This window comes from Pan troglodytes, chromosome 13, assembly GCF_028858775.2.
Source record: "Pan troglodytes isolate AG18354 chromosome 13, NHGRI_mPanTro3-v2.0_pri, whole genome shotgun sequence".
In the NCBI taxonomy this organism is placed as follows: domain Eukaryota; kingdom Metazoa; phylum Chordata; class Mammalia; order Primates; family Hominidae; genus Pan; species Pan troglodytes.
In genome coordinates, this window is record NC_072411.2 from 124795320 (window position 1) to 124823093 (window position 27774).

General features: G+C 42.6%; 2 protein-coding genes across 4 annotated transcripts in view; one reads left to right on the plus strand and one right to left on the minus strand.

Moving 5' to 3' along the window:
- SGPP2 (sphingosine-1-phosphate phosphatase 2) overlaps positions 1 to 17510 on the plus strand; it is a 135513-nt gene extending 118003 nt beyond the window's left edge. Inside the window, exon 5 of the mRNA XM_526109.9 lies at positions 13237 to 17510. Coding sequence (XP_526109.2) covers positions 13237 to 13788 — 552 coding nt within the window. The 3' untranslated portion in view covers positions 13789 to 17510. The remainder of the gene's footprint in view (positions 1 to 13236) is intronic.
- A 9061-nt stretch (positions 17511 to 26571) lies between these two features.
- FARSB (phenylalanyl-tRNA synthetase subunit beta) overlaps positions 26572 to 27774 on the minus strand; it is an 84125-nt gene continuing 82922 nt past the window's right edge. For 2 of the 3 annotated variants that reach the window (XM_063790268.1, XM_063790269.1), the window contains exon 18: positions 26572 to 26911. In XM_063790268.1, coding sequence (XP_063646338.1) covers positions 26760 to 26911 — 152 coding nt within the window. In that variant the 3' untranslated portion in view covers positions 26572 to 26759. The remainder of the gene's footprint in view (positions 26912 to 27774) is intronic. The other variant, NM_001246538.1, reaches the window with a different exon arrangement.

Genomic DNA, 27774 nt, shown 5'->3' on the forward strand with positions numbered 1-27774 from the left:
CTCCAGTAATCTCTAGTTCCTAGTATGTAGAAGGGATATAAAGTATTTCCCCAGGGAGTTTTGCTTTTGCACAGGAGCCAGGACTCAACAGCTCAAGCAACATTTCCCAAGGTCAGTGACAAAGGGCTGGGATAGATTTACTTTCCTCTGCATGAGAGCACTCATGTCTCCAGGTCTATAAAGAATTTCCAGATTTTTCTCTTGTGCCTATTTGCGCTTATGTATTACTATATTGGAATATCACTCTAGGACTTTCAAAGACTACAAAAGTACTGATATAATTCAGATGTTTTTATTCTTTTACATATATTGCAAAAAAAAAAAAAAAAAGAACATGCCAGAAGCTCTGATGTGTCCCCTTTAGCATGAAGAGCTCACATTGGCCTCTGTGATTTAGTGAGGTGAATCCTCTGACCAGGAACCTCAGTGTCACCTGGGAGTTTGTCAGAAATGCGGACTCTCAGACCCCTCCCAGACCTACTGAATTAGAACCTGCATTTTAACAAACTTCCCAGGAGATCTGAATGCAATATACAGTTTGAAAAGCACTGAAACAGTGTAGATGCACATCCCAGCAAATATGGTGACAATACCAATTAAATTTCAACCTGCATGGGCCTGCTTAACAATTATATAGTGTCCAACGTAACTCTTTTCTGTTCTCTTATTGCTCAGAGGCCCCTCTGCCCACCCAGATTTGAGCAAAATCGCTTGAATGTTTGACAGTGTCTTTGTGTCTTCTAGCAGATTGCCCTTCCCTAGGCTTGTCATTCTCGCAAGCTGCTTGGCAGTTGTCAAAGATGATGTTATAACCTGCCCGGAGGCTTGTTTGATCTAATGTCACAATCCTATTGACCTGCCAAATCCTGTGATCCATTATAATTAGAACGGTTCATATTTATGTGAATTATGGGTGGGGAAATTTTGTCTGTTTCATGAAGACCTCTGTTTGGACTTGTTAGATTCTGTGAAGTCAAGACAAGCAAGTGATTATATCCTAAATCATGCTTCATATGAAATAAAGTTTAGAAATATATAGTATACTCAAATACTTTTCCAGTTAATATTGATATTATACAAAGTATGCAAATTATACTATTATACTATTATATTATCACATTGAGAAACGTAATACCTGCCTTACTTACCTTTTAGCAAACCAGCACCATTTAAAGAGAACATACAAAGGAAAGCAAAATTAAAATTATAATTGTTTTTACATGCAATATCCATATTCAGTCATCTAACATAATTTTCCTTATAAATATTTAGTCATATAAATAAACACTTAAATAATTATCTACTTGCTAGGGTATAATTTTTAAATGGTAAAATCATAACTCCCTTCCAAATATAAAATGAATATGTGTCAAAGATTTTATTAAATTCATTAATTAATGAAAGTACCAGTAAGATTTAATGAAGGAACTAGTAAATATGTATAGACAATCTAATAAAGAAATATTACATTGAAATTTCTGGGTTATATACAAAACTAGTTATGTGTCCTACAGGGTTATTACCGTCCTACAGGGCAACAAACTGTAACCTTTGTAGGTTTCATTTCCACCAAATCGAAATTATTTGCATTTCAACCAGATAAAAATCTACCAGCTAACCTGTCATTTCACTAAGTCTGAGATCATTAATCAATAGTAAACAATAAGTTGAACAAAGTACTTTCCCTTTTATAATCCTGGGGTGGCCTTTGCCCCCATATGACATGGAAATCAGGTTTTACCTTCTGTCCATGTTTTGTATAATTTTTCTTAACACACTTATAGAAAACCATCTTCTGTTAAAAATGTCAATTTCAACTGCAGGTTTAAATATGCTCACTTTCCAAGTGGACATTTATTCTAAAATTACAGAAGGTGCAAATTGACGTACTTTTTTCTACCTCATGTAGTTACTCCTGAGCCTCAGTCAGTTTTCAGTCTTTTTCAAAGTCTTCTCTTTCCACACCTAATGATTTTTAGTTCTAGACTTGTAACAATGCTGGGATATCTAAGGTGGCTCAGAGGACGGTCATGACATGGAAAAGACATGCTTTCGGTGACAGAGTGCCCACTCAAAGACCCATTCGTATCAGGCGATTCTACTGCTTTTGCTCATACCATGTGACAGGTAAATCAGCTTCCTGCTTTTGACTGATCCCTATGGACATTGATGTGCTTTCAATAGGAAATTAATATTTTTGAACTTATGCATTCACTCTTCTCCCCTATACATATGCTAATTACATGTAGGTTTCTCTCCGTAATCATTTATATTCATATTCATGAATAATGTTGCCTCCTCCTTGTGATTTGGCTGCTATTGAATCTCATCTGCATTATTCTCAGCAACTGATTTCATTTTGTGCTAGCATAGAAAAGAATAAATATTCTGAGTCTGTTAACTAGGAAACATTGACCGATCTATGACTAAAATTTATTTTCTAGAATAACTGCAGTGTTTTGGTTTGTTTCAGTTTGTTTTAATGTCAGTGTCTACTTGCCTACAAAGCATTCGCAGCATCTGCAAAGAAGTGGGTCTTGGCTTTTACTCTGCTTCTGGCTTCAGCTTACTCTGTGAAGGCAGCCAAGGGCAGAGAAGGCCCTTCACATTCTCAGCAGGGGACCTGGCAGAGGGGAAGATGCCAGAATCATAGAGTTCTCGGCATAAATAGTTTCAAGATCTGAATGCATTCTTTCCTAACAATTGACTGAATGGATTTGTTCTCTCCCTTTCTTTCTCACTAGCTAACCTTGTGTTGTGTTGGCCTGTTCAATAGCATTCTTCAGGGAAGATGTTTGGAGATAGAATGGAAATTTGTCGCAGTAAACTGCATATGGGAATGTGATGTAGGGTCAGAATTAATAAATGCTGGGAGTTTTCAGGTTTAGGGTCTGCTGTTGAGATACCCAGTGATGTTTACCAAAAAAAGGAGTGTTTCTGTTTGGCTAAGAATGAAAACACTCTATTTTATGTGTTTATATAAGCATTTACTTTTAAAATTTGTTCTGATGCTTAGGGTAGTTCTATTAGCATTCTTTTCTACACACTGGAGCTTGTCTGCCTCTATTATTGTTTCCTGTAATGAGATATAATAAAGCTCAAGCTTTTACCTAAATATCAAGTTTTATAACTGAAAATGAAAATAGATTAAAAAATCAAAGGGATTTAGAACTTTCTGCATTTGAACGTTGGAAAATGTTAGTTTTGTGTAATGATTCTTTTTTTTTTTTCCAAATAATTTAAAAGGCTACATATAAACCTTGGATGGCAAACTGAATTAAAGGTTGACTGTATTTCAAACAATGCAATCCATAGGGTAAGGCTGGAAACACATCTTGTATGCTTTTTTTTTTTTTTTTTTTTTTTTTTTGAGACACAGTCTCACTCTGTCACCCAGGCTGAATACAGTGGTGCAATCTCAGCTCATTGCAACCTCCACCTCCCGTGTTCAAGCGATTCCCCTGCCTCAGCCTCCTGAGTAGCTGGAACTACAGGCACGCACCACCACATCCGGTTAATTTTTTTGTATTTTTTAGTAGAGACAGAGTTTCACCATATTGGCCAGGCTGGTCCTGAACTCGTGACCTCATGATCCACCCGCCTCGGCCTCCCAAAGTGCTGGGATTACAGGCATGAGCCACCGCACCCAGCCTGTATGCCTTTATTTTAAAAGTTACTTGGATCATGGAGGAATGGTACATTGATTATTATATAGATTCTTAGGGATATTTCTTTTTTTGGCATGATGTGAAAATTATAAACAATCATTTCTAGTTTAGTCTGTTTTGAAACACTCTGATTTTCACATTCTGATTTTTTTCCTCGATTTCATTTTATTATAATAAAAATAACAAGTATTGACTCTAGAAAATTTGGAAGATCTTGGAGTATAGAGAAGATAATAGTCATCTGTAATGTCACAACACAGAGAATAAATTACTCTTAACATTTTTATTTCCTTCTGACATTTTATCCATGCTTACAAGTATATATTTATATAAAATTAGGATCATACTTTCTGTAAAGCTTGTATTATGTTTAAAACATCTCACTTATGGTTACCTTGAAACCATAGAAAATGAGGTTGCAGAAATTTGTCTTTTCACATGGAAAATGTTCCTGCTGTATTATTAAATAAGAAGGCAGCATGGTTTTTATCTCATTTTTGGTGTAAGCAGCATAATATGCTTGATTTATTGTTCTAGAGTCTTTCTTATTATGATGTATGTTCCATACTTTAAGCATTTTTGCTTGTTTCTGATGTTTCTGTAATGGAGCATGTGTTACTTTTTGGACTTAAATGGCATGAGCTGAAATAACCCAACAAGAACCAAACAGGAATCATCCCTGTATGTAAACTTCATGAGCAGCCTTATTATCGTCTCTGGTTATTTTCTTAGAATCAATTCCTAGGAGTGGAATCACTGGGTCTAGGTGTTTGAATATGCTGTATATTTTGTATACTTTGTAGTCTAGTTATACTTCTCTGTGGGAAGGAGTTTTACATTTGTTCTTTGCAAAGTAAAGAATACTTATTCTCACCATTTTTGCTCTCGTGTCTTTCCCTTATCATGCCTTTTGCACCATTCTCTTTACCTGTCTTCCATATATTTCTTATGTTCCCTATCAACCATCTGCACTCTTTCCTCTCTTCTCCCTATCCCTCAAATCCACCCGTTCAGGACAGTTATCTCTATTTTTTCCCCTCTGTTACACAGTCATCTGTGCTATAGCTTGTCCTTGCTGTCCTGTAGAACCGTGAACTGTTTTCCCTCTGGCCTCACATACTGTGCCAAGCACTATGCAGCTCCAAAGAAGTAACCTCCTAACTTTGAATATGCAAAAAAATAAAAATAAAAACAACAGCTCCAGTTCAGAGACAGATATTTTGTGAGCTTTCATAGTTTCTGTGAATTTAGTAGCTTAAAAAAAAACTAACATAAAAAGTTGTTTTCAAATTTTCAAGTATTTAACTGTCTTTATTTTTAGAAACTGTTTGGAATAATTTTATTATAAGAAATTTAGAGACTTATATTAGAAAGCTCATTAGCTAGAGTCCAAGTATTTTCCTTACAAAAATACCTACATGTCTTTATTACAATATCACCTTTATGGCTGAAAATCTCACCGACAGCCATATTAACTAAAATTACTTTTGCCTCAAATGCTGGGGCTATGAACCAAAATAGTCTAGTCTCCTGATGCATTGAAGATGAACAGAATTCATTTATAAAAAATATTTCAACCAGATGTCTGAGAATTTGGTTACAAATCAGCAATTACAAAGGAAGACAGAGGAAAGGAAGACAGATTTTTATTTATATATTGAAACAATGGGTACTAAGTATTATAGATAATCGGGATAAGGGAAAGGCATTCCATTCTTATGCCTTTGGATCCTCATAATTTACCTCCCACTTTTGAGTGAGAGCATAAAATGTTTGGTTTTCCATTCCTGAGTTACTTCACTTAGAATACTAGTCTCCAATCTCATCCAGGTTGCTGTGAGTGCCATTAATTAATTTCTTTTTATGGCTGAGTAGTATTCCATTGTATATATGCCACAGTTTCTTTATCCACTAGTTGACTGATGGGCATTTGGGTTGGTTCCACATTTTTGCAATTGTGAATTGTGCTGCTATAGACGTGAGTGTGCAATATCTTTTTCGTATAATGACTTCTTTTCCTCTGGGTGGATACCCAGTAGTGGGATTGCTGGATCAAATGGTAGTTCTACTTTTAGTTCTTTAAGGAATCTCCACACTGTTTTCCATAGTGGTTGTACTAGTTTACATTCCCACCAGCAGTGTAGAAGTGTTTCCTGTTCACCGCATCCAAGCCAACATGTATTATTTTTTAATTTTTTGATTATGGCCATTGTTGCAGGAGTAAGGTGGTATTGCATTATGGTTTTGAATGACACAAAGGACTCTGGGGACTTGAGGAAAGGATGAGAGGGGGGCGAGAGATAAAAGACTACAAATTGGGTGCGGTGTCTACTGCTCGGGTGATAGGTACACCAAAATCTCACAAATCATCACTAGAGAATTACTCAAGCCGGGTTTAGTGGCTCATGCCTGTAATCCCAGCACTTTGGGAGGCCGAGGTGGGCGGATCACCTGAGGTTGGGAGTTTGAGACCAGCCTTACCAACATGGAGAAACCCTGTCTCTACTAAAAATACAAAATTAGCTGGGCATGGTGGTGCATGCCTGTAATCCCAGCTACTCAGGAGGCTGAGGCAGGAGAATCACTTGAACCCGGGAGGCAGAGGTTGTGGTGAGCTAAGATCACACCATTGCACTCCAGCCTGAGCAACAAGAGCGAAACTCCATCTCAAACAAACAAACAAACAAAGAATTTACTCATGTAACCAACCACCACCTGTTCCCCAATAACCTATGGAAATAAAACATTAAAAAAGGACAAAAAAAGAGAAATGCATTCCAGTGTCCCAATTCCTGTAACTCAATGTCTGCTACGTGTTAGGCACTAGGCTAGGAGCTTTGTGGAATAATGCAAAGACCCTGACCTTGCTGATCAGACCCTATAATCAACTTAGAAGAAAGGCAGGCAACACACAACAATAGCAAAAGGCAATGCAAGAAAGGGCTTTTGGAGTCACATTTAGCAAGTGCCTTCACATTCAGTTCAGGGAGAAAGCGAGAGAAAGGTTGGTTCCAACTGTGTTAATACATGAAGATATTTTGGAAAGGAAGTAGCTTTTAAATTTAGCCTTAGAAGCACCAATAAGATCTTGATGGAGGCGATTAAAGTGTGCTGTACATAAAACAAATGCAAAACTTTGGCCCTAAAATTGTATTAGGCATATTTCGGAAAAGCAAATAGACGTATGTGAGTGAGGCAGAAAGTTCAAATGGGAAAGTGAGAGAAAACCTGGAAGATAGGTTAATGTAACCCATGTCATAGAAGACTTTGTAAACCTCTACGCTAGTATTTCCGAGTTTTCTATTTAGACTCACGACATCAGAATCAGACTCCTGGGCCACACTTCTGATCAGAATCATAGGGCAGTACCCTGAATCTGCATTTTAAGCATCTTCCTAGGAGATTCCAATGCACACTAAAATTTGAGAACGTTTCCCATTCAAATAACCATCAGGGCAGTGTGGCCTAGAGGTATGAGGAAGAAAGGATTCGTCCTTTTGGACGTCCCTCTGCCAGGGAAGTCTCAAAGCAGCATTCTTTAGCTCTGTGCATTCATTATACATTTAGGTAAAATGACTGTTTTTATCTTCCAGGCTTCGTTAGGGCTCAGACTTGAGTCCAGTGGAGCTGCCTGGGAGGTGATCTGAGTGGCAGAATCTTCTGTCCCCCACAAGAGAGGCTTGTTTGCAGTGTGAAACTCATTGCACCTGGCTCTCCTCCTCCCCTCAGAATTCTTATGCCTTTAAAAACACACAAACAAAATGCCCTCAGAGCCTCAGGGGTGAGATTTTATCACACCAACCTGTGTAGAGGACACAGTGAGGGTCCTGATCCCACTCGTGTGGAAGTTGAAAGGCAGATACTGTTTGGAAGAGGAGAGACTGAATTTTATCTTACTTTTTAAAAAGAGGTACTATATTCACAAGATACAAAATTCAAAAGGTACACAGGGCATCCTGTGAAAAGTCTCCTTCCTGATTGTACCCAGCCATCCAAGTAGCACCTCTGTGTATTCAAGTGAAAGAGTATCTCTGTATCTGCCCAGCTTTTAAAAATGGAAATGGTAATATACTGTATGCACTGTTCTGCACCTTGCTTTTTAAAATTTCTTGTCAGAGCTTCCTTGTTCTTTGTGCAGTGGCATAGTATTCCACTGCGTGGCTATATCATAGTTCAATTTCACTAGTCCTCTATAGGTGGAACTTGGGTTATTTCCACTGTGATGCTATTACAAACAATACTACAACAGATAGCTTGTAAATATGTCCTTTTAAACGTGAGCAGTTATATCTCTAAGGTCAAGTCCCAGAATGAGATTGTTGGGCTGGAGGATAAATAAATGTGTAATTTTTAAAACTATTGACAGGCTCCTCCTCATAAATGTTATACCATTTTGCATTCATATGATTAATGAAAAAGAGTCCCAGTTCACCCCTACAGTTTCATTAACAGAACGTTAAACCTCCGCATCTCTGTCAGCAGGGACAGGCGAGGAGTTGATTCTCTGCACGGTTTGTGTGGGAAGGTGGAGAAGGGAGCAACTATACTGGGAACGTCGCCAGGGGTCCAGAGCCTGCTTTGCAGACAGCAGCGGGCATTCAGTGGCAACAAAAGAGCCCACCAGCTTTTTATTTTTGTTTACGTGTCTGAAATATATTTTGAAATTTTAATTTAAAAACTAGCAGTAAAATTGACTTTGTTTGGCATAAAGTTCCATGAATGTTAATACATGTATTGATCTGAGTGACCCCCGCCACGATAAAGAACAGTTGCATCATCCTCAAACCTCCCTCCTCCCATCCCTTCGGAGTCACAACCTCCCCCTACCCTCAAACCCCTAGGCAACTGCTAATCAATTCTCCATCACTATGGTTTTATCTTTTCGAGAATGTTAGCTAAATAGAACCATACAGTATGTATCCCTTGGAGCTTGACTTCTTCAGTTCAGCATAATTTCCTGGAGGTTTCATCCAAGCTGTTGCATGCATCAGTAGTGTGTTGCTTTTTACTGCTGAGAAGTATCACAGTTTATTTACCCATTCACCCATTCAGGGGCATTGGGGTTGTTTCCAGTTTGGGCTGATTATTAATAAAACTGCTATAAGCATGCATGTACCATTATTTGTGGGAACATAAGTTTTAATTTCTCCCTAGCATAATTTTCATACCTTATTATAAGTAAGCTTAGGGATATTTTCATATATTTAAGAGACATTTATATTTCCTTTTCTGTTAGCTGCTCATTTCTTTTATCCGTTTTTCTTTTTGGTGGTTGTTGATTTTTATTTTAGAAAGATTGGTTTAAGGGAGCTGATAGGACATCCAGATGGAAATGTTTAGCATTCAATCAAAAAATGCAGGCCTCAATTTTGAGAGAGAGGCTCAAAGATGTGGATTTGAGAGGCACACTGATAGGGAATGGAGAGTTGAAGCCAGGGAGCGATGTAAACTCGAGAGAAACACACAAGGCTCAAAGACAGAATCTGCAAATGCCCATGTTTAGGATGCAGAAAGAGGAGGATGTAAAGGAAGAAACCAAGAAAGAGACTTCTTAGAGGTCACAGAAGAACCAGGCTATTTCAGGGCAACATTAATAAAAGCTGAATTTTAAAGGTCTGATAAGTAAAGGGTTTAAATCCCAGAGCACAATGTCAAGAGAAAGAGAACATCTTTCTCCAAGAATTCCAAGTAACAGGCCTGCAGTTCATTCTGATTGTTGTAGCAAGGTCACATGATTACCCCTGCGCTATTCACTATGAAAGGAATTCAGTGCGTTGATTGGCCTACCTAGGTCATGTGCTTCAACTCCATCATTTCCCAGAACCTCATGGATCCCCAAGGGGAAATATGGGGCTGTTGGAAGACTTAGATGCTGAAGAAACAGCCAATGAATGTCCAGTGAGTGGCCTTTGAAAGTGGCATATCATCTGAGTGCAGGAGCTTAGAAGCAGCTGCACATTAAGTTGAGAGACTGGAGGCAACATGTGTAGAAAACCCAAAGAGTTTGGCTCAATTTTGGTAACCAAGAAGCCTATATGAAGGATTTTTCTCCCCAAAATTAAGGCAATATCAGTGCATATTCATACACCCAAGAAAAGAAACCACGGGGAGGGAGGCTGCAGAGATGGTGAAGCCTGAGGGGATGGTGAAGGGGAACTGAAGTGCATACTGGTAAAGCCCTGGAGCCAGGTGCAGGCGGTCAGGACACTCAACTCTTCCTCTGAAAGGCAGTCTCCCCCCCACCCCCGCTCCGTCCACTCTCACTCCCCCCCATCCACTCTCACTTCCCCCACACCCTCACTCCTCCCCTGACCACCCTCACTCCTCCCTCCCTCACTCCTTCCTCCCTCACTCCTTGCCTACCACCCTCACTCCTCCCCCATCCACCCTCACTCCTCGCCCATCCACTCTCACTCCTCCCCCATCCCCCCTCACTCCTCCCCATCCCCCCTCACTCCTCCCCATCCCCCCTCACTCCTCCCCATCCCCCCTCACTCCTCCCCCATCCCCCCTCACTCCTCCCCATCCACCTTCACTCCTCCCCCCACTCCTCCCCCATCCACCCTCACTCCTCCCCCATCCACCCTCACTCCTCCCCCATCCACCCTCACTCCTCCCCCATCCACCCTCCTCCCCCATCCACCCTCACTCCTCCCCATCCACCCTCACTCCTCCCCATCCACCTTCACTCCTCCCCATCCACCCTCACTCCTCCCCATTCACCCTTACTCCTTCCCATCCACCCTCACTCCTCCCCATCCACCCTTAGTCCTCCCCATCCACCCTCACCCCTCCCCATCCACCCTCACTCCTCCCCATCCACCCTTAGTCCTCCCCATCCACCCTCACCCCTCCCCATCCACCCTCACTCCTCCCCATCCACCCTTAGTCCTTCCCCATCCACCCTGAGTCCTCCCCATCCACCCTCACTCCTCCCCATCCACCCTCACTCCTCCCCATCCACCCTCACCCCTCCCCATCCACCCTCACTCCTCCCCATCCACCCTCACTCCTCCCCATCCACCCTCACCCCTCCCCATCCACCCTCACTCCTCCCCATCCACCCTCACTCCTTCCCATCCACCCTCACTCCTCCCCATCCACCCTTAGTCCTCCCCATCCACCCTTACTCCTTCCCATCCACCCTCACTCCTCCCCATCCACCCTCACTCCTCCCCATTCACCCTTAGTCCTCCCCATCCACCCTCACTCCTTCCCCATCCACCCTTAGTCCTCCCCATCCACCCTCACTCCTTCCCCATCCACCCTTAGTCCTCCCCATCCACCCTCACTCCTCCCCATCCACCCTCCTTCCCCATCCACCCTCAGTCCTCCCCATCCACCCTCACTCCTTCCCATCCAACCTCACTCCTCCCCATCCACCCTCACTCCTCCCCATCCACCCTCACTCCTCCCCATCCACCCTCACTCCTCCCCATCCACCCTCACTCCTCCCCATCCACCCTCACTCCTCCCCATCCACCCTCACTCCTCCCCATCCACCCTCACTCCTCCCCATCCACCCTCACTCCTCCTCATCCACCCTCACTCCTTCCCCATCCACCCTCACCCCTCCCCATCCACCCTCACTCCTCCCCATCCACCCTCACTCCTCCCCATCCACCCTCACTCCTCCCCATCCACCCTCACTCCTCCCCATCCACCCTCACTCCTCCCCATTCACCCTTAGTCCTCCCCATCCACCCTCACTCCTTCCCATCCACCCTCACTCCTCCCCATCCACCCTCACTCCTCCCCATCCACCCTCACTCCTTCCCCATCCACCCTCAGTCCTCCCCATCCACCCTCACTCCTTCCCATCCACCCTCACTCCTCCCCATCCACCCTCACTCCTTCCCCATCCACCCTTAGTCCTCCCCATCCACCCTTACTCCTTCCCATCCACCCTCACTCCTCCCCATCCACCCTTACTCCTTCCCATCCACCCTCACTCCTCCCCATCCACCCTTAGTCCTCCCCATCCACCCTTACTCCTTCCCATCCACCCTTACTCCTTCCCTATCCACCCTTAGTCCTCCCCCATCCACCCTCACTCCTCCCCATCCACCCTCACTCCTTCCCCATCCACCCTTAGTCCTCCCCATCCACCCTCGCTCCTCCCCATCCACCCTTACTCCTTCCCTATCCACCCTTAGTCCTCCCCCATCCACCCTGACTTCTCCCCGCCCCCGTCCACCCTCCCCACTACAGTCAGACAATCTTTTTAAAGTGAAAACCCAGTCATGTTGCTACCCAGTGAGAGCTACTTCGGGGCCTCAGGCTGCTCCCAGGATGTAGTACTCATGGCGTGGGTTGGACTTTAGGGCCCTGTGTGAAGTGGCTCCTGCCTGTGTTCACTCTCTCTCTCCAGCCCCCAGGGACCATCAGGATCCCTCACTGGCCTTTTTCCCTCTGAAATAATGGTAACTGCCTGTCTCTTCACCAGACCGTGAGGTCCAGGACAGGTGGGGATGGTGTATGTTTGGTTCACGTGGATCCTCTAGCACTGTGTTTGGCAAACAGTAGGCACTCATACATGACCACTGTATGAAGGATGGATGGATGCCCACTAAACTGTGAAACTTGCTGTTGCCTTAGTGATTATTTCTAAGATCTAATTCTCACCCATTGTTTATCCAAATCAGATGTCATTGTATTAGACACTAAGCAAGAGAAATAAATAATGAAGTTATTAGAAAAAGCAAGACCAAGTCTTAGAATTCTATTATACATATAGGAAAAAAAGAATATATGGAAACATGCAAACTTAGGGAAAGTGCTTAACTCTAGGTATTGAAACTAAGAATCGATTAATTATATTGTGCAAAGAGAAGACTAAGGAAAGAGGGAAATGTGGGACATCAAGGAGTTAAAGATATTTTAAGCAGGGAAGGAAGGAGGCGATGGAAGAAAGCAAGCCACTGTTCTAAAGAATGGGATTAATTAAATAAAGCATGGTACAACTGCTCAATGAAATTGTATGCACGCTATTTGAAATCCTGTCTCTGAAGGTGGGGTAGTAGTGTCAAGGCTGACGCAGAAGAACTTTGGTGCTACCACATCCAAATGTCTCCTCAAACCACCCCAAAGGAACATGTCCTCTACATAACACTGATGTGCTTACTGTGTATATTTGGCTCCCCCAGAAGCGAGCTTCCTCCTTTAGCCAGCCTGCAGCCCAACCCCCAGGTGGATGAAAGGATGGTGACACCTCGGTGAAGACGGTGACAGTATTTGTGATATAAGTGTCGAAATACTAGATTTATATAAGTTTGAAGGACAATGAGATTACAGTTATTCATTAAGAAAACAAATACAGAATTTATTCCAAAAGGTAAAAAAGGTGAAAGAAGATATGTAACATGAGTAGTATGGTTGTTAGAAGCATTTTTTCGTATTTTCACTTCAAAGTTTTAGAACTTTACATTTTCTTTGAACATGTACTGTAAAATAAAACAATGCAAAAACTGTGTTTTAAATATCAAATTAGCCATACTTGATTCAAATTATACCTGTATACAAGGAAACACTCATTGGTTCACACTGTTCTTTTCTCTCCTTCCCAAAGGATGTGCTGGGTGGCGTCCTGATCACCGCACTCCTCATCGTCCTCACCTACCCTGCCTGGACCTTCATTGACTGCCTGGACTCGGCCAGCCCCCTCTTCCCCGTGTGTGTCATAGTTGTGCCATTCTTCCTGTGTTACAATTACCCTGTTTCTGATTACTACAGCCCAACCCGGGCGGACACCACCACCATTCTGGCTGCCGGGGCTGGAGTGACCATAGGATTCTGGATCAACCATTTCTTCCAGCTTGTATCCAAGCCCGCTGAATCTCTCCCTGTTATTCAGAACATCCCACCGCTCACCACCTACATGTTAGTTTTGGGTCTGACCAAATTTGCAGTGGGAATTGTGTTGATCCTCTTGGTTCGTCAGCTTGTACAAAATCTCTCACTGCAAGTATTATACTCATGGTTCAAGGTGGTCACCAGGAACAAGGAGGCCAGGCGGAGACTGGAGATTGAAGTGCCTTACAAGTTTGTTACCTACACATCTGTTGGCATCTGCGCTACAACCTTTGTGCCCATGCTTCACAGGTTTCTGGGATTACCCTGAGTCTCAAACAGTTGGAAACTAGCCCACTGGACATGAAAGCCAAGACATAGGAAAATTATTGGTAGGCAAATCTTGACAACTTATTTTTCTTTAACAACAAAAAAAGTCATACGGCTGTCTTGCTACTACCAGATAAATGATGCTGCCGTGTGAAAGGAAAAACTGTCTCATAGCGGTCATTAGTCTGTAGTGGTTATGCTACAGTTGAACCCAGGCTAAAAACCGTAATCCGGATCTTTAAAGGCACACCCCCACCCCGGCCCCTGCTCCTCTTTCTGTTGCATGGACTTTGGACCTAGTCATGGGCTGGCAGGAATTGTGGCCTGGCTTAGGAATAGCTATGAGCCCCACTGGGTTCTGGAGAGCCAGTAGAGATGGGGTGATCTGGGAGGCTGGAGGTAGAGCCTTTCTTTTCCGTTACAACCTTGCCTAGCATGGAGTCTTATTTCTAAAATGGGAACTTTGGTCTAGGAGAAGGGGTGGCGCCATATGAAACTGCATTCCTTGGACAGGGTGACTTCCTTATCGTTTATTTGGTGTTTTTTTGTTTTGTTTTGTTTGAGACAGGATCTTGCTCTGTTTCCCAGGCTGTATTACAGTGGCACAATCTCAGCTCACTGCAAACTCTGCCTCCCGGGCTCAAGCAATCCTCCTGCCTGAGCCAACTGAGTAGCTGGGACTGTAAGCATAGACCACCATGCCCAGCTAATTTTTGTAGAGACAGGGTTTCTCCATGTTGCCCAGGTACGTCTGAAACTCCTGGGCTTAAGTGATCCACCCACCTCAGCCTCCCAAAGTGCTGGGATTATAGGCATGAGCCACTGTGCCCGGCCTCCTCCTTGTTATGATCAAATTAGACTGTGCCTGGTTGGGTGGTAAGATCACTCTGAAAGAAAGCTCACTGTGAAGAGATGAAAGGTGGAGGCAGAGCTGTGAGGTCATGGGGAAAAGCCTGCTTTCCTTATAAGTCCTGCTGTTCATGTTGGAATAAGGATCTGCTCTTCCTTGTTTCCATGCATTTTGCAGGATTCCAGGTACCATTACCACACTCTTCTGACCCATGAAACCAACTGGCTGCTCACACATCACCAAACAGGTTGGGGGTTAGCCTTCAGCACAGGTGGATACATCTGGGATTCACTGAGAGTCCTGCCCTCTCCTGCTTCCTAGTGGTTTGGGACAGGCCCTCTGCCCATCGTCAGCAGTTTTTTGCTTTCATACAAACCTGGAAGGCACTGGCATCTGCCTAGGAAAGTGGATCTGTGAAGAACAGATGAACTCAATCCTTTCTGGAGTCTGACAAAGAAGGGAGAGGCTTCCTTGACATTGCCTGGTCCTGACAAGGCCTCCCTGACATTACTCCTCCAATTTCACAGTTACCTTCTGTAAATCTATTTTCTCATCTACTGAATAGAATCAGGCGCCCTTTTTGTCTTCCCACCTCTTATCTCTCGGCAATTTTAAGGGGAATTAATGCAAGAACAACTTTAGTGTCTCTTGGGAAAACAAGCCAACCAAATACAAAACCCATTAAGCCTACTAGGGTGAGTCCTCTTAACATGGGAAGGCGATGATTATGCAAACACCAGAGTTCCCTCCTCTTCAGTTCCTAAGAATAAAGAACAGGTATCAAGAACTTTCTTTAAAGTTAGTGTAACTATAGTTAACAAAGTATCCATTGAAGTTTAGTGCCTGTAGGACTGAGCCAGTGCTTTATCAACCCAACACATCATCACCATGTGCATACTCTGGAAAAAAAAAATAGCTCCCTTAAAAGTTACAGAGGCTCTTAACGTGTTAAAACCGAAAAATCACATTTTTCTTGATTTCAAATATGTTCTACGGCCTTACTGTTGGGATGATATTTAGTATGTAACTTAGCATTCCAATTTCTCAAGAATTTTTAGGCCGGGTGTGGTGGCTCATGCCTGTAACCCCAGCACTTTGGGAGGCCGAGGTGGGCGGATCACGAGGTCAGGAGATCGAGACCATCCTGGCTAATACGGTACCCCGTCTCTACTGAAAATACAAAAAAATTAGCCGGACGTGGTGGAGGGCGCCTGTAGTCCCAGCTACTCAGGAGGCTGAGGCAGGAGAATGGCGTGAACCTGGTGAGCGGAGCTTGCGGTGAGCGGAGCTTGCAGTGAGCCGAGATTGCGCCACTGCACTCCAGCCTGGGCGACAGAGCGAGACTCTGTCTCAAAAAAAAAAAAAAAATTTTTAGCAAAACATCCTGTTTTTACTTAAAATTCTTCTCATATTTATTATAGTTAGAAGGCAAAGATGATCAAGATGACCTGCCGTTTGACTGCTTTTACATCAAACTCTGCCCAGTATTTGCAGCACAACTCAGGGGAAGGGCCTTAGCTTACAGGTACTCCCAGCCTTCATCTGCCCCTGCAGAGCAGTGGCAGTCAGCTGGATGCGGCACTTTTCTGTATTTTCATCCACACAGCTGCCCAGCCAGAGTTCGCAACACTGGATATTTACACCAAATAATTGTGGTTGACTTGTCTGAAGCCAACTGACAAAAGGATCAGCTTTTCCCACTTGTATTTTTTAAAAAGAGGGATTGTGATCATTGTCACAGAGTGGGTGCTGGCCTCTCATATATATGATATATATATATATATCATTTTATATATATATATATAATATACATAATTTTTACTGCTGTCTCTAGTTTTAAGTCCCAACAATAGGAAGGCCGATCAGCTATACTGATATATTTAAGGCTGTACTTAACTAATTTGGGTTGAGGATGAATATATCAGCCACAGCACATTAAAGAATGAGCCAAGGATTTGTCATGGTTGGTCACTTTTTAAAGTATTTGATTACTGCAACTGGAGAATGAAAAGTGTATATTGGTGACGCCAACCTCAGTTTTTGAGCACTCCTGCTCTGTGGTGAGAATCAGACAAAAATTCATCGGGGTGAAAAAAAAAGGCATTACCTGATTCACACCCTTGTCTTGCTAGCCCTCTTCCATTCATTTCTCACAAAGCACTTTGCTCTGTTAAATCCTCTCTCAGTCTCACACCATTGCCTGCCCCTTCAAAGGGTATGGTTCAGGCTCCTTTCAAGACATTTGGAGTTTCTCTCTGGGGAAAGAGCACCCCCTACTGGTTTGGCTTCAGTCTAGGTCCACCGTCCCTCTCGATCTGGCATCTTGGAGATTAATTTAAAAGGCAAGCTCACCACAATGTAAGCCTATGGTCTGGCCAACCTTGCTTTTGGGAACTGTGACACCAAAGCCCCCAGGACTATCTGCCTCTCCAGGAGCCAGATAGAATGACATGCCTTTTTCCTAATTGTCCACATTCCACCCCCAACCCACTGCCACTGTGGGCCAAGCCATCCGTCTTGCAGTCTTCATCTAAAACAGCTCTAATTTCATGCCAGTTGTGCTCAAACCTGCACCGTCACAAGATATTCAGAAGATGAAAACGTAGAAGACACCCCTGAATTAAAAACACTTACATAGCAGTGGCTGGAATTACTCCAAAACGTGCCCAGTGCTCACACTGTAACATGGGATTTTCTCACCCAAATAGGCAACTCATGCTTCCTGAGTGTAATCAAAGCATGTGGTGTTTTGGGGCCATATGCACCAGGTTTCTATTTTAGAAACCTTCAGCTGTCTTGCTTATGTACCGTATGTAAATTTATTCTTTTTAAAAATCACTTTGATTTTGACTTATTAAATGCTTTAAAAGCCAGTGTTCTGTTTCCTTGCATTTTTTTCTTAACGTAGACCTTTTTCTCTGAATTCACTGGACCTGAGTTGAAAAGGGGACAAAAATAAGAGGCAGGCTACATAATTCTCTGTTCCTGTCATAATCCAATCATGTGCAAATGTTGGAGAGCCTTGGAGGCCCCACAGGTGTGGTAACAGGAAAGAAGTGGCATGTTGGGATCCTTAAATCCCCTCCTCTACTCCATGATACTAAAGAACCTCCTTTTACTTTATATGGAGTTAAATGTCACTATGTTTTGAAAGGTAAATGTTGTAAGTTTTGCTAGTTAAGGTAAGTAAAAGGTTTTTAGAGATGCGTTCTCTATCTGCTGAACCAAATAAACATAACCGTAATTCAAATTCACAGCGTATCACTGCAATGATGTGGTCTGCCTTTAAGCATCCCAAATTTGCTATTTGAGATGGTACATACAGTTGACACTGCCCCTTATTTGCAAGGGCAGACCTAGGACTCTATTTGTACTTTGAGCAGGACGTATGAGATGTAAAGCTCCAACCTATCCTGTGCAGTTTTCGCAGGACAGAGAAGACACAGGGGCAGAGAATTACAATTCAGGAGCCAAATGGTTAAGGCTGTAGGGAAGAGAAAACAACGACATGGGAACTGGGAGGAGGGATAGACTGCATGAGCGAGGTTTAGAGAACAGATGGGGTTTGCACAGGGAATGTGACGGGAAGTAGGTAGGAGATGGTATTCCATGGCTAGAGAACAGCGTGTCTGAGGCACTTCCCAAACACCTCCAGCTCTTACAAGAAAAAAAACCAAACCATGTTGGTGATCGTAAGAATAACAGTGGTGGTGGTGGTGGTGAACTAAAGGATGAGCATAGGGCTGTGACACTGCAAAATCAAACCACACGAACAAGAAGTGTGAGAAGGCCCTCCCAGAGGGGGTGACGTCCAGAGGTAACTTCACAGACTCCTTTCATCACTCCTCATTGAAATACAGTTGCCCCTTGAACAACTCGGAGCTCAGGGGTGCCAACCTCCTATGCAGTAAAAATGCATATAACTTATGACTCCCCCAAAACTTAACTACTAATAGTCTGCTGTCAATGGGAAGCCTTTCTGATAGCACAATCAGTAGATTACCACATATCTTATGTTATAGGCATTATATATTGTATTCTTACAATAAAGTAAACTGGAGAAAAGAAAATGTTAAGAAAATTGTAAGGAAAATACATTTACCCTTCATTAAGTGGAAGGGGATCATCACAAAAGTCTTCATCCTCATCTTCATGTTGAGGAGGCTGAGGAGGAGGAAGAGAGGGAAGAGGAGGGGTTGTTCTTACTGTGTCAGGGGTGGCAGAGGCAGGAGAAAATCCACATACCACTGAATGTGTACAGTTCAAACCCATCTTGTCCAAGGGTTAACTGTACTCACCAGTCAGCCCGAGCACCTTCCCCGTCTGCAATCTCTGCACGCACAGCGTCATTCCCATCCTTCTTCTTCCTCTCTTGGCGGACATGACCAACAGCTGAGACCTCCTTCTGTGTCCTTCATGCCCACTCCCTTCCTCCGTCTTCTCTTTGCTCAGTTCCCTGAACTAGTCATGGGAAACTTCATTTTCAAAATATTTTACCATGATCCTGGCTCTTCAGAGAACTTCAAAATGCTCCAAGTCTTTCTTTAATGATTGTGAATGAAGCCCTCATCCTCTAGTAAGAAGCTACCCAAGAGCCAAGTGGAACAGCAACATACACATATCTCATTTGAGACAAGAGATGTTTTTTCCTCGAAGCTGCTTGTGTTTTGATTTTTTTTTAACTTGAATTTTAACTGCACGTATGGGTTTGCCATTAGAATTCCAGTTAAAATTTGGATTCTTCATTTCTGTGAACATAAGGCTTTAATGGGTGACTCTGTGCACACCATGCATCCATTGTTTTCTTAAAATGAGACACACCTGTAGTACAGACTTGGATATTTACAGAATGCACATTAAGAAGAATCAGAGTTAAATGTAGGCCATGAAGAGGATGCTAAATTCTTAAAACTGTAGCCACGTGAGACAGGGAGCTATACAAAGCCAAAAATAATAATTCTTTTTCCACGCCTGTCTATATGGCATGCAAAAAAACCAAGAAAAGTAAGGATGTAGCTAGGAGTTCCACTGTAATGGTTCTTTAACACACGCACTCAACACATCTGCTGGCCTTGCTCTCTGTATGGCAAGCCAGATTCTGCCCAATGCAGGTGTTCAAATGTCAATGCCTCTTTAATATACACAAAGATGGCCTCAGATCATTAGGGGTGAGCCAGGGTGAAAAGGGGGTGCTGCCTTAATGCCCATGCCTGCAAGAGTCTTGTAATCTACCTGTATCCATGAGTGCAGATAGGAGTGAAGCCTCTTGGGCTTCCAGTCTGCAATGTCTCTGTCACGTGGAAACCTAATGGATGCCACTGTGAGTGGGGCCAATTATGCACAGTGCACACTAAACACAGATCATTTTAGCCTTCCTAACTGGCCACTAATAAAAAGACGCTGAAGTATCCTGAAGATCAAAGAGAGATTTCCACCATGCCTCAATACAAATCCCAGTCCGGGCCTCTGCATGACAGGTGTTGTGCCTAGTGTTTTACACAAGTCATCTCACCTACATGATTTGCTTAAGGGGCACCTCTCTGTCTGGCTCTCTTGTCTCATCTGCCCCAATGTCACCCAAGTGCTCCTTGTTTAAATGTTCTGCCCAAGACTCACAGCCAAAAAATCTCTAATTAATCCCACCTATCTCCACTGGGGCTTTTTCTCTGACCTTTCCAGCACGAAATGTGACTGTTTATTCCGTGTGTCACAACTGGTTTCTTGTCAGCCCTAAGTAGTTGGTTATTGTAGGGACAGGCATATTTTATTCCTGACAAAAAGCTGTGCCATGTGGAAAGCAGAACATTCCTTTTGCTATCAGGCTTGATATCAACCAGGCACACTTTCTCCACATCTTCACCTTCCCACCTAGAAGGCCAGATTTACTTCATGTCTGCAAGTCCTCTGATTCCAGCGGTGTATGCGGCAGCTCTCTTGCATAGCCTTGCCAGCGCTCCTAACGTGATGGATTCTTCCGAATGTTTTTTCTTTTCTTTTTTTCTTTTTTTGGGACAGGGTCTCACCGTGTCACCCAGGCTGGAGTACTGTGTGGTGCAATCCTGGCTCACATGGCAACTACAGGCGCACACCACGCCTAGCTAATTTTTGTATGTGTGTGTGTGTGTGTGTGTGTGTGTGTGTGTGTGTGTGTGTGTATATATATATATATATATATATTTTTTTTTTTTTTGTAAAGATGGGTTTTGCCATGTTGCCCAGGCTCGTCACTAACTCCTGGGCTTTGGTGATCCGCCTACCTCAGCCTCCCAAAGTGCTGGGATTACAGGCATGAGCCACCACACTGAGGCTTCAAATGTTTTCTCCTGGAGATTCATGCCTTTCCTGCCTTTCTTCAACAGAAACAAGGAAGGCCAAACCTTACAGACGAAGAATGAAAAGCTTGAGTGTGAACCTTGAGTATATTCTTAGCACACTCCATTAGTCACTTCAGAAGAAAAAAAAACCTACAGGGTTTGGCCAGACATGATTCAATTAGACCCTTTGCTGGAGATACTTATTCAACCCACAGTCTAGCTACAATATTCACTCATCCTTTCTGCCTACTAGAAAGCCAAAGCAGAGAATACCTGAACATGAAGTAGACATCGCGGAGACTCAAACCACTTTGCTTCTGCGTTGCCCTTCTTGCTGCCTGGCCCATTTGTCAAGCACAGTCATTTGGCAGCTCTTCTTTTATCCAAGCAGGTCGTGTTCCCTACATGGACTCTGGTCAGGGCAAAACACTAGGCACAGCACCTGTCAAGCGGAGGCCCGGACTGGGGTTTGTATTGAGGCATGGTGGAAATCTCTCTTTGATCTTCAGGATACTTCAGTGTCTTTTTATTAGTGGCTAATTAGGAAGGCTAAAATGATCTGTGTTTAGTGTGCACTGTGCGTAATTGGCCCCCCTCACAGTGGCACCCATCAGGTTTCCATGTGACAGAGACGCTGCAGACTGGAAGCCTAGGAGGCTTCACTCCTATCTGCGCTCAAGGATACAGGTAGATTAGGGAACTGCTGCAGACTGTCCCAGAGGTGTACTGCTGCCTGGAATTTTATCATGCATGCCACTCTCTACTTTTTGAATGCAAGTTTTCAATAATGTGTTTTAGTTTGCTGGGACTGTCACAACAAAAGACTATAGGCTGGGTGGCTTCAATAAAAGAATTTTATTTCTCACAGTTCTGGAGGCTAGAATTTCAAGATCAAGGTGCCAGCAAAATAGGTTTCATTCTGATCCCTCTCCTAGCTTGCTGGTGGCCACCATGTTGCTGTGTGGTCATATCACCTCTTCTGTATGTGTGCGCCAGGTAGGCAGAGAAACAGAGCAAGCTCTCTGGTGTTTCTTCTTATCAGGCCACTGAGCCTTTCATGAGGGCCCCCCTCTCATGACCTCATCTAGCTCTAATCACCTGCCAAAGGCCTCATCTCCAAAGACCAACACACTGGAGGTCAGAGGGTCAACATGAATTTGTGGGGATACATTCAGTCCATAATAATATACATAAAGTTATTCAAGGCCCTAATAACATAATAAGCCAGAACTTGGATATCAGATGGGTCAAAGGCTTTCAATGCTTAGGAGGCATATTCTGCTTAAAGCAATGGTGTCCCTTGAAGGCTATCTGTCTGCTTTTGGATAAAATGGACAGAAGGGCCAAAGTCAATACTCAAGTATTAGGGTTAGTGATGTTATATAAAACACCAAGCACAAATAGATTAAGATTGAGAAGCAAGATTGTGAGTAATGTTCTCTCTTACCAAGCTGATGAGCCCATCATTGCTGAGAGCAGGGGCAGTGGTTAGGCTGGCTGTTTTGTAGTAGATTACTCCTGTTTAAAATGTGAGAACAGTCATTCAACATGTTTTAAATTCGAAACACATCCTTTGACCTAGTGACTTCTACATCTAAGATGTAAGGTACTGGAATAATATATAGTTCAAGTACAAACGTCACATCAAAGAAATATCTAATGAACTCTATGCATCTCTGAATGTGTCTGTCAAATGTGGATATTTATACAGTCTTGCACCCATTAGGACTGGTTTTCCTTGGGGTCCTAAGCCAGTGCTATTTAGCAGGATAGGGGGTTCATTGGAGCAGTGTTTATAATTGCAAACAGTTGGAAACAACTGAATGTCCACCAACAGGGGAATAATTGAACAATTATGGACATCTGTACAATAGAATATTACCTCATTTAAAAGAATGAGATAGGTCTATAGGCACTGACCTGAAAAAATGGGGCATATTAAGTGAAATGTCATGAGATATATGTAAAATAAAAAACAAAACTTGTTGCAAACCAGTAAGTAGAGCATGACCCCCAAAAATGTGAGCAGGTGTGTGTGGCTGACTGTACATATCAAGGAAAATGTCCAAACTAAGGAAACAATACAGGCTAAATTGTTAACAGCAGTTAGTTACCTCAGGGAATCAGGAGGAAGAAAGGTAGATTAACTCAGTAAGGCCATAGTTTGCAGAGTTTTTTTAAAGTATTGGACTTAACAATTTTTAACTTTTTGTTTTCCATTATTTTTATATTTTTAAAAAGTGTAGAAAGTCCCATTATTTACTTTCGCATAAATAAGTAAATAATGCAAATCAGTGAGTGGTCTGTGGACTCCAAGTCACTCCTATATAGTGTCTCAAACTCATTTATTGGCTATGTGACTTCTGAGTAAGTTATTGATCTCTCTGAAACTCAACTGTTTTCACCCTACACATCAGGGAGAATTCCTACTCTCATACCGTTATTAAACCAAAAAAACTAAAATGTGAAAAAAGATCAATTCAAAAATAATTTAAAAACAGAAGAGCAGGCTGGGCGCCTGTAATCCCAGCACTTTGGGAGGCAGAGGTGGACAGATTGCCTGAGGTCAGAAGTTCGAGACCAGCCTAGCCAACGTGGTGAAACCCCGTCTCTACTAAAAATACAAAAATTATCCAGGCATGGTGGCACACACCTGTAGTCCCAGCTACTCGGGAAGCTGAGGCAGGAGAATTGCTTGAACCCAGGAGGTGGAGGTTGCAGTGAGCCAAGATTGTGCCATTGCACTCCAGCCTGGGTGACAGAGCGAGACTCCGTCTAAAAAAACAAAAAACAAACAAAACTAGAAGAGCACTGCAGGACTGTGAGGCTGTAGTGGTAGAATTTAAGTTTTTTCTAAGCTAGAACAAAAATCAATTCCATTTAATTTTCACTTTAATACTAGAGCTCCCAGTTTTTACTAAGAAGGTGTGCATCTTCTGTAATAAAGGCTTTTGGCAGTACTCACAGACTGCCCTGGCTCCAGTTCAAATGCTTCACCAGGGACAAGTGTAAGATGATCTGGCTGCAGAGCCTCGACTCATGAGCTGGATTCGCTTCTTCCAATGCAGCCGACACTGTTTTTCTTCCTACCATTTCCTGCTTCCGAGGGCAGAAACATCTACATGATGCATGGAGTTGATCTTTCCCCTTTCATGCTGGGATATACAATTAGGCATTAGTGGGTTTTTCATTACAAGTAATTTTGGCCACCCCCAAAAATATCCAGGTGGGTAGCTGCTGACAGAACAAATGGTTCCACCTACTTCCACAAGGGCTATCATATGATGATCCATAAGCCATGATTTTAACTAGAGCGAACCTGAAACTAAGGGAGAATATATCATTAATAGCTGTGGACCAGTGAGCCACCTTGAGCAGAACTGCCAATTCTACAGTTCAGGCTATTTCTCTAGGCATTTATCAACTGGTGTTATGTAGTTAAAATCAGTAAAATACTACATGTTACATTACATTCTTTTTCTCCCAGCTTTACAAAGGTATAACCTACACCTGAAGTACACCTACCACCTCAATTAAGATAAAATTTCCATCACCCCAAAAAGTTTTCTCTTAACCCACTGCAGTCAGTTCTCTTTCCTGAGGTCCTGCCGACCACCTGCTTTTGACTTTTTTAGACTCTCAGGTAAATAGAATTAAATAGAGTCTTTTGTGTCTCTTGCTTTCACTTAGCATACTGTTTTGAAATTCATTCATGTTGTTTTGAGGATCAGTAGTTCATTCCTTCTTATTGCTGAGAAGTATTTCATAGTATGGATATACTGCAATTTGTAACTACTATAAGTAACACTGTGAACACTTGCATAAAAATCTTTGGCCATATGGGTAAACCTAGGAATAGAATGGCTAGATGGTAGGTGTATGTTTCAAGAGACTGCCAAGCTATTTTCTAAAGTCACAATGTAAAATGTTACATTGTGACTCACCAGCAGTGCATGAAAGTTCCACTTGCTCCAGTCTCAGCAGTATTTGATTTATGAATCTTAAATTTTAGCCATTTTAATGGGTATGCAGTTTATCATTGTGAATTTTAGTTGCATTTCCCTGATGACTAACGATGTTGAGGATCTTTTCAAGTGCCCATTCATCTGTCATCTTTTGGGAAATGTTTGCTCAACTCTTGCACATTTTTAAAAAACAGTTGTTTTATTTTTACTATTAAGTTTTATTATTAAGTTTTAAGAAATCTTTATGCATGCTGGATACAAGTCCTTTTGGCATGCATTATTTTTAGAGGGCATATTTCATTTTTAAAATGTTGTAAGGACCTGCTTATAACAGAGCTGTGAAGGGTCAGCTGGAAGTGTGTGTGTTCACAAATCTTACAGAGTTAGACACTGCTGCCCCAATTCAAGGTTGTAATATGGTCGGGTTTTCTCCTAGTAGTAGACTCAGCAAAAGATCCATAAACATAATTCTTATTTCACTATCTTTGTTAGCTACTTCTTTTTTTTTTTTTTGTAGACAGAATCTCACTCTGTCACCCAGGCTGGAGGGCAGTGGCACAATCTGGGATAACTGCAACGTCCACCTCCTGGTTCAAGAGATTTTCCTGATTCAGCCTCCCAGGTAGCTGGGACTGCAGGCCCACACCACCATGCCTGGCTAATTTTTATATTTTTAGTGGAGATGGCATTTCATCATGTTGGTCAGGCTGATCTCGAACTATTGGCCTCAAGTGATCTGCCCACCTCAGCCTCCCAAAGTGCTAGGATTACAGGCATGAGCCACAGCGCACCCGGCCTTTGTTAGCTATTTCTACTGGGACTTTAAAGTATTATATTTTATCATATTTCTTATTACTTCAATAGTACCTGGGAACTTGTCTCAAACATGAGACCCAGCTTTTTTCCAGAGATGGTACCTACTGGAGAATTCTAGATTGAAGTAAGAAAGGAAATTAGGATATAAAACAAGGAGGATTGGCTGAAGCTTAGCTTCAGAAAAAGAGAGGTCTAATATCTCCCTGGGACAAGAGACAAACTAGTAGCTCAATTAAGTATTTAAAACCATGATTTTATAACTGACTGATTGCAGTAACATGTATGGCCTATGGCAAAAATAAGCTTCTCATTGTTTCCTAATGTTCATACTGCATTGATATCAATACTTGTCCATTTTAACTCTTACAGCAGAACAGATCTTTGTTGCATGTACTCTATCTTAGAGTATCACAGATAGAGTAAAAAATACCTATGCACCCTCACATATTTTGAATCCTTGTATTACAGATTTTTCTTTCACTTTAAACTGACCTCAGAAGCTGTAATTGTTGGACCATAATTGATTCTTAAACGTTTTCTAAAAATATTGTTATTTTAGTGTTTCTCAATGATGAATACATGTCAAATGTAGAAAATCAAAGCTAAACCCCTCAGTTATCTCGAACTCATGCAACATGAATTCTCATCGATTATCTTGTTTTATCATTAAGGAAAGAAATGGGATCTTGTTACGCAGGAGGAATCCGTTCCAATGTGATGTTCTGATGTCTGAGGAGCACGTCTGCCTTTCAGAACAGATCCTGCACTCTGCTAGTGCATTTCTCCAGCACTCCAAGGGGCTTTTACCCAACAATGCAGCTTCACACACAGACACCACATTCGTATATGGCACAAGCTGGCCTAATATGCAGGGAAAGGGTGGTCTCTACCCACACAGCCAGACAGTGCTTTCTACTTTATTAAACATCAAAGCCCAAATAGATGTTCCCTGTGGAGGAGGACTTAAGGACACTAGGGGAGGAGAAAGGGACACCTGGGAAGAGAATCACACCACAGAGACCAATCTTCACAAAAAGGGTCCAATATTGATTTCTAGGGAGGAGCAGGGCATGGTCAGCTCAAATTTGGTGATAACGTCAGGATGAAGGACCCCAAGCTTCCCGACGCTTTGACCCCTGGCAAAGATCTCTGCACATCGCCCGGGGAAGAAAGCAGGCCCTGAAAAAGAGAAAGTGAGAGAAAAATCAATGTTTCTTCTGGCAAAATGTCAATAGACATTTAACACTAAAAGCCCACTAGTCTACTTTAAAAATAACTATTCTTTAAACCACTGGCTATGAAAAGAGAACGCTTCCTCATACTTTCTAGTATTTAAAAGAAGGATTTGCTATCAAGAAACTCTTGCAAGGAAAAAATCCGGGGCAAATATGAAAATAAGGGCCCTGTATTTTTGGTAACAGGGGCCCGAGCAGGAAGGATGAAATCATGGAGGCTGCTGAAGGTCCACAGTCAGAAGTTCTAGGGGAACTCTGCCTGCACTTGGAACTGGTCCTAAAAAGGCCAAAAGGAAAAAAATGAAACATAAAACTGATGAACTTAATGGGAAGAACCTTTTTTCAAACAGGTTTTTCCATAGCAACGCTCACTGGATAAGACATCGACACTGAATTCATTTGCTCTGTACAACTCTTCCTCACTCTTTCTCACCTTATTACATAAAGAAACTGGAGCCGCAGTGTCATAGGCCGGCTACTGGGGGAACCACACCTCTGATGACAGGCCATGCTACCAGAAGGCAACCCACATTCCCATCTGAAAAGAGCTTTCTAAGCAGTTCTGGAACATCTACTGTAAAACCACAGCAAAGGCCAGCCTAACACAAGTCTGGGTTGATGCCTCATTTACTTCAAGACAGGCAGAAAGTTCTCTTTATCTGGGTGCCAATGCACTGATACAGCTTACCAAGGCAGTAACAGTTCTTGAGATTTACAGAGCTAAAAATGAACATATGGGCCCACTCCATATTCATGAAATTACCAGTGCCACAGTAAATTATCAGTGTTTTGTACTCTTCTGAAGTT